At 43.7% G+C, this 18,605-nt stretch overlaps 1 protein-coding gene across 6 annotated transcripts in view; it reads left to right on the top strand.

The window, feature by feature from the left end:
- LOC110494392 (transcription factor SOX-13) overlaps nucleotides 1-18,605 on the top strand; it is a 50,508-nt gene that overhangs the window by 9,244 nt on the left and 22,659 nt on the right. The window contains exon 1 of one of the 6 annotated variants that reach the window (XM_036950444.2): nucleotides 10,260-10,538. The exons of 4 other annotated variants lie outside the window; for them this stretch is intronic. In XM_036950444.2, the coding sequence (XP_036806339.2) occupies nucleotides 10,456-10,538 (83 nt within the window). In that variant the 5' untranslated portion in view covers nucleotides 10,260-10,455. Of the gene's footprint in view, nucleotides 1-10,259; nucleotides 10,539-18,605 lie in introns of those variants that run through there. One more of the 6 variants, XM_036950445.2, reaches the window with a different exon arrangement.

Here is an 18,605-nt window from a genome sequence, read left to right as displayed (position 1 = left end):
AACGGAAGCTGCTGTGAAGGCTGCTTTGACTTTCTCATGCCACAGCTAAACAGCTTTTAATCCCTCTCAGAATACGTGTGTGTGTGTGTGTGTGTGTGTGTGTGATCCTGTACCCGCTGCAGGTGTGTGTTAGTGCAGAGGGCACTAGGTGGGGCGCTGCTTCAGAAAGCAAGCTGCTACAGGACCAAGGCGTGTTTCGCCATGCCTCTATCTAAATAGATTTCAGGAGGATCTTTTGTTGGTTAAAAGGTTTTGTTTCGCCCATTTCATTGTTTGTGTAACGTGAGCGATGCAACATCAGACAGTGGAATTTTACTTAATTAATTCGGCAATGTGTGACTGACTCTTCTCTCAAGTCTATAAGAAAAAAACAAATGATATGGAAGGGCCAAACATACTATTTAAGTGTTGAATTGTTAATTTATGTTTAGACAACCATAAGCAATATATTTTAGACAGTCTTCCTGTAAAATCCAACCACATAAAAGAACATGTATTATTTCCCATCACCATAAGTTGTTAACGGGGTCCTGGTGTGACTGTAGGTAACTATATTAGACTGCTCTCGCCAATGCATGCACAGATGGGGAGAGGCAGTACATTTCACACAATACAAATCGTTCCATCTCTTTATGTTGTTCTGTGGTTAATGGAATGTCACTGTATAGTCCTTGTATGGATGATTGTGATGCTCCCTGTTCATAAGTAGAGCACCTCAACCATTCCTTGTCCTGGGGCCCCCTCCCAGGCTAACTGGCGACCCCCAGGGGCCACCATCATACGTCAGCAAAAATATATTTTTCAGGTCTAGTCTTATCATCAGGTGAATGATCATGTCAAGGAGAAGTAATCAACATTTTTAAAATGACTAGATTTCGTAGATTAGTTTAAATTATTTTGACCTTCCCGGAAGAATAATTTTCAACTCTAATATATCTAATATTTCTAGCTAATTGATTAACTCAACACGTTTTGCTAACAGCAGCTGGTTAATGGGCCATGTGTTGGTAAAAATTAATATCCAAGTCAAGAAAGCTTACCAGCAGCTTTCTGCACTGGTAGCCTGTTCTGCACTGGTAGCCTGTTCGCGGGTGCTGTTTCAAAGCCTATGTCAGATACTCCAGTGAGTGTAATTGGCTCCAATGAGTGTAATTTGATCAATATGAGGAGATAAGATATAAAGTTGACATCATTATGAAGAAATTCTATTTTTATAGGAATAACATTCAAAATGTGTTTATTCTGTTGTTACTTACGATACTTTAAAAGAAATACATAAATCAAATTGTGGGTTTTGGGACCACCGGTTGAATACCCCTGCTATCAGAGTGCGCTCTGGGCCTTCTTAGAAACTCTGAGTGTTCAAAGTGCACACTGGATGCTCTGGCTGAGGAGTAGGGTTGATCCGAGCGTTCTGACCTCACAACTGCAGTCAAGCACCCAAGCTAACTGGCTGAAGTTGGCTAGCTTGCTACTTCCAGACACACGTGAGAACACCTCACTAAACATTTTACTCTCCTAGCAGACCTGGTTAGTGTTCATGTAATTAAGAGGGTTAGTGACTGAACTGTGTTACTGGCAACAATTTAATTCAGTTTTATTTGTTATTTTTTTGCAGATGTTTACTGTTCATCTTTTATAACAACAGAGTTTAGGGCTTCTGTTAATTGCTCAATTATTCTGCGCTCTGGTACTCTCAACCCAGAGTGCTCTGAAATCAGAGTAGATTGCCAGGGTGAATTTACAAATACACCCAATTTTATCTCAATGGGACTGGCCTTGTTCAATGAAGTCTAAATATATACACAAATAAAAATACATGAACTATTGACAGAATATGCAATATCTTAATATTTAGCAACTTTACAGTATTGTACTGTAGAAGTTCTTGGATTAGTTATAGTTAAAAAATGCCTACTCCCAAAATATTCTGAATTTGCTTCTGATACACTTTTTTTGTTATTATTAACCATGAACATTTGCATGGTTGCCGTCCTGGTGTGGCCCCTCAGATACAAATATATGTGTGTTGTGGCTGTCAGGTGTGTGAGGGGGGTGAATATCACCTGTTGGTTGTCACAACCCAGTGTCCAGTGGATTTGTTTATCTCCCATCAGGAGAATTCACAAACACTCTATTGATCAGCACCCACCTAAACAGCACAGCATTATAGCCCACTAGTTTCCTGCTCCATTTACATGTCTTTCCCCTGGGTGTTTGAACAACATACACAACAGATTGCTTGTACCGTTAAGTTGAATTCCTCATCGCCGGACACACACCTCAGTGTGTGTGTGTGTGGCAATTTGCAAATGACCAGAGACAGTTTTATTTTTTTTTCCACAGCTGTCTGAAGAATGATTTGCATCTCTTTTGGAATCAGTGAAAACGAATAAAGAACTGTGTGTTTCTCTTTTTTTGTTATGCTTTTTGTTTGTCAGTGAATGCCTAAGTTAATAAACAATCTGAGCCAGCACTAAATGTGAACGTAACAGTGCTTAAATAAATAACCTTAACTGTGGAAAAATAACCATATTACAGTCAATTCAGGAGGATTCATTCTCTCAAATCCTCTATTTAATTATTCAATTAAAGTAAGCACATTTTGGATTAAGTGCCATGTATTTTTTTATATTATGGTTGTTTTTTTAAAAGATTTCCACATATTATATAGGTGTATTCCAGGGGTGGACTGGGACCAGAAATCGTCCCTGGCATTTAACACACTGGACCAGTTTTTTTTTCTTCTTTGCGGCCCCCACACCGGCCCAGCAGATAATGCACCGTATCAGATATTTATGTAGTTGGTGCTGTATATTTAAGCAATAAGGCATGTGGGGGTGTGGTGTATATGGCCAATATTTCAGGGCTAAGGGCTGTTCTTAGGCCCGACACAATGCCATGTTGGCCATATATCTAACCGCAGAGGAGCCTTAATGCTATTATAAACTGGTTACCAACGTAATTAGATTAGTAAAAATAAAATGTTGGTCATACCTGTGGCATATGGTCTGATACACCACATTTTCATCCAATCAGCATTCAGGGCTCTAACCACCCGGTTTATAATAACTAACTTGACATTTTTTTTGTTTTCAATTGTACAAAAAGACTGCCAGAAAGCCAGATTGCAAGATCGTAATTTTGATGACTCATGGTTAGCCTACTGTACATGGTAAGCTAGTGCACACCAAGTTGTACTTCACGTTTGTAGTATGGAAAACATCTGAGGATTTTTCTGCAATATTCAGAACATATTGACACAATTACATTTTTTATTGAATAATAATCTAATTTCCTCAATTACATGTGGAAAAACATATTTGAGTGAACAGTATCAAGCCAACAGCTTCTCCCTGGTTTTAGCTTGTGGCTATCACTGTCTAGCTGACTAGCTTTAGGATATTTTCTAGCCCATACGGGGCGGCAGGGTAGCCTAGTGGTTAGAGCATTTGGAATAGTAACCGGAAGGTTGCAAGTTCAAACCCCCGAGCTGACAAGGTACAAATCTGTCGTTCTGCCCCTAGGCCGTCAATGCCCCTAGGCCGTCATTGTAAATAAGAATTTGTTCTTAACTGACTTGCCTAGTAAAATAAAGGTAAAAAAATAAAAATACCAGTGACAAACGTAGTTATGGTATCGATACGTCAGTACACAAACAAAATCTAGCTCACTTTATTTTGCCTGTTAGAAAGAAATAGCCACAAATTCATTCAGAAACAGAGGAAGATGATAGCTAGCTATAGCAAGCTAATGTTAGCCGATGCCTCTTCAACAAGAAGCAACTGTGACAACATTGATCCTAAGATGATAAAAAAAGAGAATTCCCACTGAACAAAATCCACAATCCATCCCTCCAAAGAAAGCATGTCTTCTCCAAAAGAAGCACCACAGACACCATCCAACGGGTCATCCACACACACCGAGAGCCCAAGTGCAGACAGCCAAAAACACAACTCTAGCGGCAAGCTACATAAATAAACTTTGAGCAAAATCCACAATCCACTCTTTTTTTAAAGAGAACCTAGCTCCTTTTCTCCGGAATGCCATCAGATCCATGATCGAAAACAATGCCGACACGTTGCATTTCGTTTTAGCCCGCCATCCCCACACACAGACACGCATACAGGTTTGGCCCCAACCACAGGGCTCTATACAAAAACATTGACCTCCGTCTCAACCAAAACTACTATTTTCCGATAGTACAAGCCCATCGATAGTATCTAACTGCTGGTGCTGTCATACTAACAGCTGGCAGACAAGATCATATGGTTACTTTAGCGTTATTTAGATGAGCTAAATGCCGTAGCTCTATAGCTAGCTAAAGTTAGCATAGAGGTAGAGCTCTTTCACTTACCAGGTAAAGCCCTGATAATGCTCTCTCTTTTGGTGCTGCTGGCTGTTTGTGATACTTTATATGCCATGCTGTTGGTAATTATACCCAATTCGCCCAACTCATTCTCACAAATGTAACCCACTTTTTACTAAGTGTTTTTCATGTGTGTAGCCATAGAGACATAACATACTATGCAAATGTAAGTGTTGCTACACCCTACTTACCCACCCTTTTTTGTAATTTTTATATGAAGCACTTGATGTGATTTGTTTATGTCCTCACTGTGTGATGCTGACCAGAGGGCATTGTGGGATTGTTAGCGCTGATTTGAGGAGAACCTCAAACCCAACTTTTTTAGAACAATACAGTATTATAAAATTGTATTTAATTTGGGAATCTTTTCTTGGGGTTCTCTAAGTTAGTATTATATGTTTTTCTGGCATTGAGAAATGGCTGCTACATGCCCTTTAAGACCTCTGTTACCAGCGAGATAATGATAATTTGTCTGAAAAAAAACTATTTAGACAGGCCCACTGGGATAAAAATGGACAAACCATCTGGCATTTGCCCGAAATGCCAGCTGGCCAGTCTGCCCCTGGTGTATTCAACTGGTAACACAAAAACTTCAGTTAGGCAAACTCTAAATAAGGATGAGGGTTAAGATTTAAAGTTAGTTATAGTTCCAATGAGGTTAGGGAGAGGCATACACGTTAACATTGGGTAAGCAAACGTCGCCATTCATTGCTCTGTCAGTTAAATATACCTCTATATCAGGGGTAGGCAACCCTGGTCCTGGAGTGCTGCTAGCACTTCTGTTTTTGATTCAACCAACCTAGAAGACCAGGTATGTTTAAAACAATTTTTGTCAATAACTGAACTGATAAATTAGCTCAGTTGGTCTGCTGTGGTGCCTAGTTGGAGAATGTTGCAGTACCTGGTACTCCAGGAACAGCATTGCCTACCCCTGTTCTACATTAACAGACAGAAAATATCACACTGTAGAGTATTTCTTAGAGTGTAAATGTAGCTGGTAAGCTACAAGTGATTCATAGCCTATCTTTATCCATCATAGCTATCGCACCTCTATTTAAATATGGATTTGGACAGCATGTAAAATACCAGGAAACACATCTGAAAAATAATAATGTATTGTTACTGTAAATCTGTCCAAGACCATTTCACCAATTACAAAGTTTGTTCAACTGATAAGCAGTGCAAAAGAGTATATTATAAATCCAGAAAACAGGCTATTTTAGGCTATAGATTAGACTCTAAATAAAAACTTGATCAGAGCAGAACCTTTAAAAAAAATCTTTATTTAACTAGGCAAGTAGGTTAAGAACAAATTCTTCTTTTCAGTGACGGCCTAGGGGCAGAACAACAGATTTTACCTCGTCAGCTCGGGGATTCGATCTTGCAACCTTTCGGTTACTAGTCCAAGGCTCTAACCACTAGGTTACCTGCAGCCTCCTTTATCAAAATGAATTACCCTTCATTCCATCTTGGACAAAGCAAAAAATAACACTTATCTCATCATGTGTTGAAAACAGACTTTTAGCCCTAAGTTTCCATAAAAGAGTGTTGATTCTTAAACCATCTTTATCTGTGCACACCCCTTTAAAGAATTGGATGATTGATTGGTTAATTGGGTTCCTTGTTGTCAATCCATAGCCTATGACCTTGTCTTGTTACTTAAGTTGCTCTCTGACTGCAGAGGCTTTGATGTTTGTTTAATGTAATTTATGTCGGTATCTTTCTGACATGAATGACAGTATATGCGTATGGCTGGCTTTGGCTCAGCCACGTTTATCCAGTCCAAGGAGAAGAACCAGTTTTGTATCTCTCTCTCTCTCTCTCTCTCTCTCGCTCTTTCTCCCTTTTTATAGTAGATTTCGCAATACTAAATGTGATATGGGGGGTTTTACACTCTTGGAGTTGAAGATATGATAAACTCTGATGCGTATGCACACACACCCTCTCTTTCGGTGAGGTTTGATACATGTGTGTAAAGCAGTGTGGCCCGGTAAGCCCAAGCGATTTTAGACATGATCTGTGTATAAAGGAGCTAGTTAAGAACTCTGGGCCAAGCTGGATCCTAAAACGGCTAACACCTCGTATAAACTCACTCACTCACTCACTCACTCACTCACTCTCTCACCTCCCGCAGTTCTCAATACTGAGACCAGCTCAGCTAGCCTTCTTTAGAATCACCTGTTGTGCAACTTACTGCACAAAGACATCTCCATGGCAACGCCTTAGAGCCATGGCCTGTCAGTCTATAAGGCCCTCAGCAAACAGGGATCTATACGGACACACACACACACACACACACATCCTCTCTCTCAGCCACATATGCTCTGTGCACACATGGGTGCCCTAAAGTAGTCATCCTGAATGGGGCTAGGATATAAAGTGTGTCGGGGCTAAAGGAAACAGCACATTGTGTGTGCCTGCCCCTTTTGAGGGAGGAGGGGGCAAGGGGGGGCTTTCTGCGAAAGGGGCCCTTCATACACATCCTTTCTTCCCCTTCTCTTGTTCTTTCTCTTTATTGGGGAGTATGTTTTGTCCTCCTCCCCCCTCCTCTCTTTTCTGATAAATACCACAGTACCCTTCCGCTATCCACCACAATACATTGCCTGTTCCTAAGTTGGAGAGAGATGACAGAGCGAGAGAGAGAGGGATGAGAGAGGGATGAAAAGGCTGCTTTTTAACCTGCGTTTCTGAAAAGCAGAAGAAAGGAGCCACTGCACCAGAGCAGAGTTCCTTTCTCTTCTCTTTTCTTTTCTCGCCTTTCTCTCTTTTTGTGAAAAGTGCAGTTGTGTCATCAGCCTATTTATGTCTTATTTAGAAGGCCTCCTCAGGGAGAGAGAGAGAGAGGACACAGGGAACGCAGGGAGAGAGAGAGAGGACACAGGGAACGCAGGGAGAGAGAGAGAGGACACAGGGAATGCAGGGAGAGAGAGAGGACACAGGGAACGCAGAGAGAGAGAGGACACAGGGAACGCAGAGAGAGAGAGAGAGAGGACACAGGGAACGCAGAGAGAGAGGACACAGGGAACGCAGAGAGAGAGGACACAGGGAACGCAGAGAGCGAGAGAGGACACAGGGAATCAGAGAGCGAGAGAGAGGACACAGGGAATCAGAGAGTGAGAGAGAGGACACAGGGAACGCAGAGAGAGAGAGAGGACACAGGGAACGCAGAGAGAGAGAGAGAGGACACAGGGAACGCAGAGAGAGAGAGAGAGGACACAGGGAACGCAGAGAGAGAGAGAGAGGACACAGGGAACGCAGAGAGAGAGAGAGAGAGAGAGAGAGAGAGAGAGAGGACACAGGGAACGCAGAGAGAGAGAGAGAGGACACAGGGAACGCAGAGAGAGAGAGAGAGAGGACACAGGGAACGCAGAGAGAGAGAGAGAGGACACAGGGAACGCAGAGAGAGAGAGAGAGGACACAGGGAACGCGGAGAGAGAGAGAGAGGACACAGGGAACGCAGAGAGAGAGAGAGGACACAGGGAACGCGGAGAGAGAGAGAGAGGACACAGGGAACGCAGAGAGAGAGAGAGGACACAGGGAACGCAGAGAGAGAGAGAGGACACAGGGAACGCAGAGAGAGAGAGAGGACACAGGGAACGCAGAGAGAGAGAGAGGACACAGGGAACGCGGAGAGAGAGAGAGAGGACACAGGGAACGCAGAGAGAGAGAGAGGACACAGGGAACGCAGAGAGAGAGAGAGGACACAGGGAAGAGAGAGAGAGAGAGAGAGAGAGAGAGAGAGAGAGGACACAGGGAACGGAGAGAGAGAGAGAGAGAGGACACAGGGAACGGAGAGAGAGAGAGAGAGAGGACACAGGGAACGGAGAGAGAGAGAGAGAGAGGACACAGGGAACGGAGAGAGAGAGAGAGAGAGGACACAGGGAACGGAGAGAGAGAGAGAGGACACAGGGAACGGAGAGAGAGAGAGAGGACACAGGGAACGGAGAGAGAGAGAGAGGACTCAGGGAACGGAGAGAGAGAGAGAGGACACAGGGAACGCAGAGAGAGAGAGAGGACACAGGGAACGGAGAGAGAGAGAGAGGACACAGGGAACGCAGAGAGAGAGGACACAGGGAACGCAGAGAGAGAGAGGACACAGGGAACGCAGAGAGAGAGAGAGAGGACACAGGGAACGCAGAGAGAGAGAGAGAGGACACATGGAACGCAGAGAGAGAGAGGACACAGGACACAGGGAACACAGAGTCAAGCCCTTAAACTATAGGTTTAGATAAATAACAAAGTGATCATGTGACAGTGGTAACAGAATGTGTTTTAAGTTTTAGATGTTGAAAAGTCAAGGGTAATCTACTATGTTATTTGAATTAGTTGTGTGTGTGTGGTAAGACAGAGGGGGAGTCCTTGGGGCTGTCCCTATGCTCCACACGGAAAAAGCTGAGGAAAAAGAGTGTTTATTATCAGTGTATCCTGGAGCTCTCAACGCTGGTCTTTGTGTGGTGAGATCTGGCTATCAACCACAGAGAAACACGAAACTGATTCAACCTCGACTACCTCTCCTCTGCCCTTATCATGCTTTTACAACTCTCATCGTGTGTGTGTGTGTGTGTGTGTGTGTGTGTGTGTGTGTGAAAGTGAATGAGTCTGTTGTGTGAGCGTATTCTGTGGCCAGAGTGGAGCCCCCTGGGATTGGCACTCTTGACATCAAAAGGCCAAAAGAACAGAAAAACAGAGAGGAAGAGGAGAGCGAGGGAAGGGAAGCTTTTGTGTGTGTGGCCCTGAGAGCTCAGTTCCTAATGAGACGCAGTCAGCAACACAACACAATAAACCTGCTTCAGGCCCTACCCATTCAAAGAAGGAAAGCAAGAGTGTGTGTGTGAGAGAGAGAGAAACATTGCCGGAATAACACTAAGAGAAACATCCATGACATCCACAACACCTGTATCGCATTTATTTTCTGTCGTCTTGCCTCTAAAATCTCATGTCAAATATAGACACTCACACAGCAGCCGCTGCATGTCGGCCTCATCATGTCAGACAAATGGATGTGGTGACGTTGTTCTCTCACTACAAGGCTTAGTATACTAAATATCTGACACATGGTCTGGGCGTGAGGCTGTCTATGATTCAGGGGAGACTGAGAGAGGGACATGGTCCTGGGAACCCACTGTGGATCCAGGTTTTCATCTCAACTCAGTTAATTAGCCCACGTTAAACTATTATCAATATTATTGGTAAATATTCTTAGAGATGGCATTTGTCTGTGTGTATTTTGGGGAGAGAATCTCTAAAATGAGGGATTCAAAGTTAATTGGTGGCCTTTAAAACAAGGCAGATCCTAATTGCTGGCGGTCTTCAGTGAGATCCAGCATCCACAGTGGGTGCCCAGGACCAGGGACGAATCCATAGGTGCATTGTGTGGGCTGAAGAGAAGCAGAGGGAATATGTTGTTTCACCAATGAAAAGCGAGTGAATGTCTGTCCGCCTGCTCTTTGCTGCTGCCGAGCGTGATCTTGATATAACTATTAAACAGATCTTCTTACTAAACTCTCTGACTCGACAGCCACACACTGATCACCGGATCAATTAAAATCATGCTTGGGAGCAGGAAGCACATATGCCTTTATTTTCCTTGACATGTTGTTTCTAGTCCAGCTCCTGTGCTATATTTGAATGTGTGATTTTCCTTCTTCTGTGGTGTCTCCGTTTCAGGCAGGTGGCCAGGAAACCCACTTAGTGCATAAAGGTGACATTGTTAGGTGCTCCTGGACATCCCAGCGCGGTATCACACACCTGGATCACACCTGTGGGTCCAACTATTTGATTATCACATGTTAATGTTCTAGATAGGCTCACCGGTTGCAAAACATATTATGCAAATTAGTGGATTGTTTGGCTCAAAGATGCCAAAAAGAGGGCTCTTTGTCACAATAACGGGAGGTTTACATGAACACAGAGAGGGAGGCGGGATAGAGGGAGATAGAGAGACTGGGAGGGTGCTAGAGAGAAAGAGTTGAAAGGAACATAGAAAAAGAGATGTCACAGAGTTGAGACTACAGAGTGGCTTTGGGCTGTCCTGAAAGAGGGAGGGAGTGTGTTAGACGGCTGTCCTGTGTGTGACTGAAGAGAACATGACGTGTTTCAGCATCACCAGTGCTCTACTGTGGAGGGGTCCTCTGGGTCTGGGGACCTCCACACTCACCGCACCGAAGAGGTACCTCTCCCTTACTGTACCTTGCTCTCTGTTTCTCTCTCTGACAGGGTCCTGAATGAGGAGAGACGGAATGCTTCTTTTCCATAGTTGTCATTAACTCTGAAAGGGGGTAAGGGTTTGAAGTGTTTGTCCTATACCTAGGATATATTTATTTTATTTATTTATTTGACCTTTATTTAACCAGGCAAGTCAGTTAAGAACAAATTCTTATTTTCAATGACGCCTAAGAACAGTGGGTTGGCTGCCTGTTCAAGGGCAGAACAACAGATTTGGACCTTGTCAGCTCGGGGGTTTGAACTTGCAACCTTCCGGTTACTAGTACAACGCTCTAACCACTAGGCTACCCTATAAGAAAGCTCAGGAAATATATATAATATATGTGTATAAATATATACACACACACACACACACACACTGGAAAAAAAAAAGATTGCTGTTTTGTTTGAATGTTTCCCTCCTGTCCCAATTTGATTTGTAATCTCTATGAATATATTATCCTGTATTTTGTGTGTGTGTGTGTATATGTGTATATATATATATATATATATATATATATATATATCACACACACACACACACACACACACACACACACACACACACACACACACACACACACACACACACACACACACACACACACACACACACACAGGGGCAAGAAAGTATTTAGTCAGCCACCAATTGTGCAAGTTCTCCCACTTAAAAAGATGAGAGGCCTGTAATTTTCATCATAGGTACACTTCAACTATGACAGACAAATGAGGGGAAAAAAATCCAGAAAATCACATTGTAGGATTTTTTATTAATTTATTAGCAAATTATGGTGGAAAATAAGTCTTTGGTCAATAACTAAAGTTTATCTCAACACTTTTTTTATATACCCTTTGTCATTGCCAACAGAGGTCAAATGTTTTCTGTAAGTCTTCACAAGGTTTTCACACACTGTTGCTGGTATTTTGGCCCATTCCTCCATGCAGATCTCCTCTAGAGCAGTGATGTTTTGGGGCTGTTGTTGCTGGGCAACACAGACTTTCAACTCCCTCCAAAGATTTTCTATGGGGTTGAGATCTGGAGACTGGCTAGGCCACTCCAGGACCTTGAAATGCTTCTTATGAAGCCACTCCTTCATTGCCCGGGCGGTGTGTTTGGGATCATTGTCATGCTGAAAGACCCAGCCACGTTTCATCTTCAATGCCCTTGCTGATGGAAGGAGGTTTTCACTCAAAATCTCACGATACATGGCCCCATTCATTCTTTCCTTTACACGGATCAGTCGTCCTGGTCCCTTTGCAGAAAAACAGCCCCAAAGCATGATGTTTCCACCCCCATGCTTCACAGCAGGTATGGTGTTCTTTGGATGCAACTCAGCATTCTTTGTCTTCCAAACATGACGAGTTGAGTTTTTACCAAAAAGTTATATTTTGGTTTCATCTGACCATATGACATGCTCCCAATCTTCTTCTGGATCATCCAAATGCTCTCAAGCAAACAGACGGGCCTGGACATGTACTGGCTTAAGCAGGGGGACACGTCTGGCACTGCAGGATTTGAGTCCCTGGCGGAGTAGTGTGTTACTGATGGTAGGCTTTGTTACTTTGGTCCCAGCTCTCTGCAGGTCATTCAGTAGGTCCCCCCGTGTGGTTCTGGGATTTTTGCTCACCGTTGTGATCATTTTGACCCCACGGGGTGAGATCTTGGGTGGAGCCCCAGATCGAGGGAGATTATCAGTGGTCTTGTATGTCTTCCATTTCCTAATAATTGCTCCCACAGTTGATTTCTTCAAACCAAGCTATATATATATATATATATATCTCTCTATCTCTCAGGAAATATATTTATTTATTTAACCCCATTTTTTGGGGGGCACACAACTACCTCCATACTTCCATGTGTTTTGTACCTCTTACATTGAGGAGCTCCATGACCCTGGTGGGGGTTGTAGAGCAAAACAGAGAACACCATCGTGTTCGTGCGAGTCTCCGCCTTCTCAGAAAAACAGTTTGACCTACAAAATATTATGGGAAGACTGATTTTCGGGACGTCTCATGGTCTGACAAACACTGCTGTAGCTCGGACACCTTCCCACAAATGTGGAAGGCCGACAGAGGCAGATTCAGTGGATTGAGACTCACGCAAAACAACTGATCTCTCTAGCTTGAACTGATGGATTTTGATGGGGTTGTTTTTATTATGTTACTTAGATTGACGCAAGGGTGTGTCAATAGACTCTTAAGGATTAAAAACTTGCTAGTGATATCACAAGTTAATGATTTGTTGTACTGCATAATTTAGCTGGTATAGAAATGTAGACATTTCATGGTAAATATTTTCAATTCAAGTAACAGTCCAGTGTGTTCAGATTTCTATGAAATATGACATATAATGAATTACAATATGAGTTAAATAGTTTTCCTTCCAAAAAATTGTAATTAAGTATGTTAAACAGCTTGTCTGTGTTGGAATGGTGTGGGTGTACTGTATACCGGTCATTCAAAATATTCATGCAAGTAGACGGCTGATTGGCCAGCTCATCATCCTCAGGAAATGGCAAGCATTTTTTTTAAACCTTGTGTTTGAGTTACAAGTTTGAGGTGGGGCTTTTCAAGGTTTTTTTTTTCTCCAATTGTCGTTTTGGCCACTTACGAGTATAGGATTCAACTAAATAATTTGGGTATGAGTCAACAGACTATGAACTTTTAAAAGTGAGAATTTCACTGGACAGCTACTTAAACAATTATCTTCCTCTTTGGTTTGTTTGGGATTCAGTCAAACCACCACCACAACGTAGAATGTAGTTATTTCCATTTGTGTACCTATTACCATGTTAACAGTAATACCAGCTGAGATGGGACTGTTTAATGAAGTGTATTTAAACATTAGGCAGAGGGAATGGCTGCAGTGGGGTTCCACAGGGCATCTAACTTAATTCCCCCAGGGAGGACCATGATACTAGAGTCCCACTAAGCGTCTGAACCTGTACTATAGTGCACCTGCTACTTTACAAGGGTTCTGTCCCAGCCACCAATCAGGCTTTAATATTGCCATCGCCAGCTTCACCTGCTACTATACTAGCCCTCAGGGTTTAAGGGAATCAACCACCCTCGGCTGGCGAACAACTGCATGTCAACATGCTAACTTTGCCAGAGTATTGAAACATTCCTAAAGCAGGATTGATTGAATCCAGCCATAGGTTTATAATGGCTCGTGGCACCGTAACACAACATTAAACAAGCTTTTTTAAAGACTTGTCTGTTTGTCTCTCTCTCTCTGCCCCAAGGAGTCCATGCAGAGCTTCTGTCTTTACATTTGTCAGTCTCAGAGTTCAATGGCAGTTTTTTAATTTGTTTAATAAAATAATTCAGTCACTTGATCAGCCGCCGTGTGCAGGAATGGAACGGACTCCTTGCTCAACTCCGTCTCTGTCTCTCTCCCTCTACTAGTCCCCTTCAGGCCATGTTTGGAAAACAATAGACAGTTTCCCAGCACTAACTGCCCCTGTCAGGGAGGCAGGGATGTGTATTTATTTTCCCTTTTGTACTTTCACTATTTGCGTCATTACAACACTAAATAAATAAATAAATAAATAAATAAATATATATATATATATATATATACACACACACATAATGACATTTGAAATGTCTTTATTCTTTTGAACTTCTGTGAGTGTAATGTTAATTTTTATTGTTCACTTTTGTTTATCTACTTAACTTGCTTTGGCAATGTTAACATGCTTCCCATGCCAATAAAGCCCTTCAATTGAATTGAGAGAGGGAGAACAACAGATAACATTGGCATTGCAGATGCCCCGGGGTGAGATGTTGGGTTTGCATGTTACAACATGTTGTGTAACTGAAGCTTTTGTCTGCTGTTTAGTGTGTCGTGGGAAGTGTATGATTTCAGAGGTGTCGGAGCTCAAGACTCAGTGCTAATCTTATCTCTGCTCTTATCCTGCCTCCCTCCTTTCTTAGATGTAATCACTGTACTTGACTGGATTGGTGAAGGCAATGTATTGGAACTTGCTTTCACCTGTCTCCGAGTTTCCATTCCATTTGAACTGTTGATAAGTGCAAACTGTTTACGTGCAATACAGTTTTCCAGTCCCACTTCAATGAAATAGTTTTTAAATGCTCCTGATAAATGCACGGTGTCATGACAGTCCCAAGCAGCTATATTCACCAGGAGTCTTACATATAGGACTGTGGTGAGGCTCATAAACTCAGCAGAAAAATACATGTCCCTTTTTCAGGACCCTGTCTTTCAAAGATAATCTGTAAAATCCAAATAACTTCACAGATACTCATTTTAAAGGGTTTAAACACTGTTTCCCATGCTTGCTCAATGAACCATGAACAATTAATGAACATGCACCTGTGGAACGGTCGTTAAGACACTAACAGCTTACAGACGGTAGGCAATTAAGGTCACACAAACTTAGGACACTAAAGAGGCCTTTCTACTGACTCTGAAAAACACCAAAAGAAAGATGCCCAGGGTCCCTGCTCATCTGTGTGAACGTGCCTTAGGCATGCCACAAGGAGGCATGAGGACTACAGATGTGACCAGGGCAATAAATTGCAATGTCTGTACTGTGAGATGCCTAAGACAGCGCTACAGGGAGACCGGACGTACAGCTGATAGTCCTCGCAGTGGCAGACCACATGTAACAACACCTGCACAGGATCGGTACATCCGAACATCACATCTGCGGGACAGGTACAGAATGGCAACAACAACTGCCCGAGTTACACCAGGAATGCACAATCCCTCCATCAGTGCTCAGACTGTCTGCAATAGGCTGAGTGAGGCTGGACAGGGCTTGTAGACCTGTTGTAAAGGCAGGTTCTCACCAGACATTACCGGCAACAACGTTGCCTATGGGCACAAACCCAGGATCGCTGGACCAAACAAAAAGTGCTCTTCTCTGGCGAGTCGCGGTTTTGTCTCACCAGGGGTGATGGTCAGATTTGCGTTACCGTTGAAGGAATGAGCGTTATACCGAGGCCTGTACTCTGGAGCGGGATCGATTTGGAGGTGGAGGGTCCGTCATTGTCTGGGGCGGTGTGTCACAGCATCATCGGACTGAGCTTGTTGTCATTGCAGGCAATCAACGCTGTGTTTTACAGGGAAGACATCTTCCTCCTCTCATGTGGTACCCTTCCTGCAGGCTCATCCTGACAGGACCCTGCAGCATGACAATGCCACCAGCCATACTGCTCGTTCTGTGTGTGATTTCCTGCAAGACAGGAATGTCAGTGTTCTGCCATGGCCATCAAAGAGCCCGGATCTCAATCCCATTGAGCATGTCCGGGACCTGTTGGATTGGAGGGTGAGGGCTAGACCCATTCCCTCCAGAAATGTCCGGGAACTTGCAGGTGCCTTGGTGGAAGAGTGGGGTAACATCTCACCACAAGAACTGGCAAATCTGGTGCAGTCCATGAGGAGGAGATGCACTGCAGTACTTAATGCAGCTGGTGGCCACACCAGATACTGACTGTTACTTTTGATTTTGACCCCCTTTTTCAGGGACACATTATTCAATTTCTGTTAGTCACATGTCTGTGGACTTCAGTTTTTCTCTGTTGTTGAATCTTATTATGTTCATACAAATATTTACACATGTTACGTTTGCTGAAAATAAACACAGTTGACAGTGAGGGGATGATTCTTTTTCTGCTTAGTTTACATCTACACTACATGACCAAAAGTATATGGACGCCTGATCTTTAAACATCTCATTCCAAAATCATGGGAATTAATATGGAGTTGGTCCCCCCTTTGCTGGTATAACAGCCCCACTCTTCTGGGAAGGCTTTCCACTAAATGTTGGAACATTGCTGCAGGGACTTGCTTCCATTTAGCCACAAGCATTAGTGAGGTCGTGCACCTATGATGGATGATTTAGGCGTGGCTCGCAGTCGGCGGTCCAATTCATCCCAAAGGTGTTCGTTGGGGTTGAGGTCAGGGCTCTGTGAAGGCCAGTCAAGTTCTTCCACACTGATCTCAACAAACCATTTCTGTATGGACCTCGCTTTGTGCATGGGGGCATTGTCATGCTGCAACAGGAAAGGGCCTTCCCCAAACTGTTGCCACAATGTTGGAAGCACAGACTCATCTAGAATTTCATTATATGCTGCAGCATTAATATTTCCTATCACTGGAACTAACCATGAAAAACAGCCCCAGACAATTATTCCTCCTCCACCAAACTTTACAGTTGGCACTATGCATTCGGGCAGGTAGCCTTCTCCTGGCATCCGCCAAACCCAAATTCGTCAGTCGGACTGGCAGATGGTGAAGCGTGATTCATCAAGCCAGAGAACGCATCAGCTCAACTGCTGTGCCCTATAATAATAATTTGAATGTGTGTTACAGTTTTGATCTGCATGGTCTCATAAAGATAAGCATGTTAAACTAGCCCAGAGCCCTAGGTAGTCTATTAGACCACTATCAGACACTACTCTGTAATCCTATTGCATACTCAGCCTATTGCATATTTTCTTGCTTCAAGATGTCCAAGCAAGCTAAGGTAAATTAACTAAATTACTATTGCCCTGTGGCACACCTCTGTCATCACAAAGCGCTTTGAGAGGCTGGTGAATGACCATATCACCTCCATCTTGCCAGACACACTAGGCCAACTACAATTTGCAATCGCTGTTGCACTGCACATCGTCCTATCCCACCAGGACAACAGGACTACCTATGTGAGAATGCTGTTCGTCGACTACAGCTAGTGCTGCTTGCAAGCTTGTCACTAAGCTCAGGGCCCTGGGTATGAACCCCACCCTGTGCAACTGGGTCTTTGACTTCCTCACGGGCCGACCCCAGGTGTGTGTATGGGTAGGAAACAACACCTCTGCCACGCTGATCCTCAAAATGTGAGGCCCCCCAGGGATGTGTGCTCAGCCCCCTCCAGTACTCTCTGTTTGCATTTCCTGTACTCCCATGACTGCATGGCTACGCACAACTCTAACTCAATCATCAAGTTTGCTGACGACTGCTTACAGGGAAGAGGTTAGAGCACTGGAGGAGAGGTGCCAGGAAAATAACATCTCCCTTAACGTAAAAAAACAACAAAGGAGCTGATTGTGGGCAACCGGAGACCGAGGAGGGAGGACCTGAAATGGTCCCACCACACCGACACCATGGGGAAGAAGGCGCATAAGCACCTCTACAACCTCAGGCGCCTAAAGAAATTCGGCATGACCACTAAGACCCTGACAAACCTCAATAGAAGTGAACCACCCTAAACTGAATGGCTCTCCAGAGGGTGGTGCGGTCACCAGGAGCATGCTGCTTTCCCTCCAGGACACTTCCAGCACTCTGTGTCAAAGGAAGGCCAACAGATCATCAAGGACCTCTGCCAGCCGAGTCGCGGTCTGTTCACTCTGCGACCATCTAGCAGAAAGAGACAGCACAGGCGCATTAAAGCCAAAAGACTGGAAAAACAGCTTTTATCTCGAGAGTATCTACTGCTGTACATATCATTCTTAGTATATACACTGCTCAAAAAAATAAAGGGAAAACTAAAATAACACATCCTAGATCTGAATGAATTAAATATTATTATTAAATACTTTTTTCTTTACATAATTTGTGTGATTGTTGTCAGCACATTCAACTATCAATGGAAATCAAATTTATCAACCCATGGAGGTCTGGATTTGGAGTCACACTCAAAATTAAAGTGGAAAACCACACTAAAGGCTGATCCAACTTTGATGTAATGTCCTTAAAACAAGTCAAAATGAGGCTCAGTAGTGTGTGTGGCCTCCACGTGCCTGTATGACCTCCCTACAACGCCTGGGCATGCTCCTGATGAGGTGATGGAGGGATCTCCTCCCAGACCTGGACTAAAGCATCCGCCAACTCCTGGACAGTCTGTGGTGCAACGTGGCGTTGGTGGATGGAGCGAGACATGATGTCCCAGATGTGCTCAATTGGATTCAGGTCTGGGGAACGGGCGGGCCAGTCCATAGCATCAATGCCTTCCTCTTGCAGGAACTGCTGACACACTCCAGCCACATGAGGTCTAGCATTGTCTTGCATTAGGAGGAGGAT

This window comes from Oncorhynchus mykiss, chromosome 17, assembly GCF_057628025.1.
Source record: "Oncorhynchus mykiss isolate SJ-2025 chromosome 17, ASM5762802v1, whole genome shotgun sequence".
NCBI classification, from domain to species: domain Eukaryota; kingdom Metazoa; phylum Chordata; class Actinopteri; order Salmoniformes; family Salmonidae; genus Oncorhynchus; species Oncorhynchus mykiss.
Note: the sequence above shows the minus strand (reverse complement) of the source record. Positions and strands in the feature narration are given on the sequence as shown.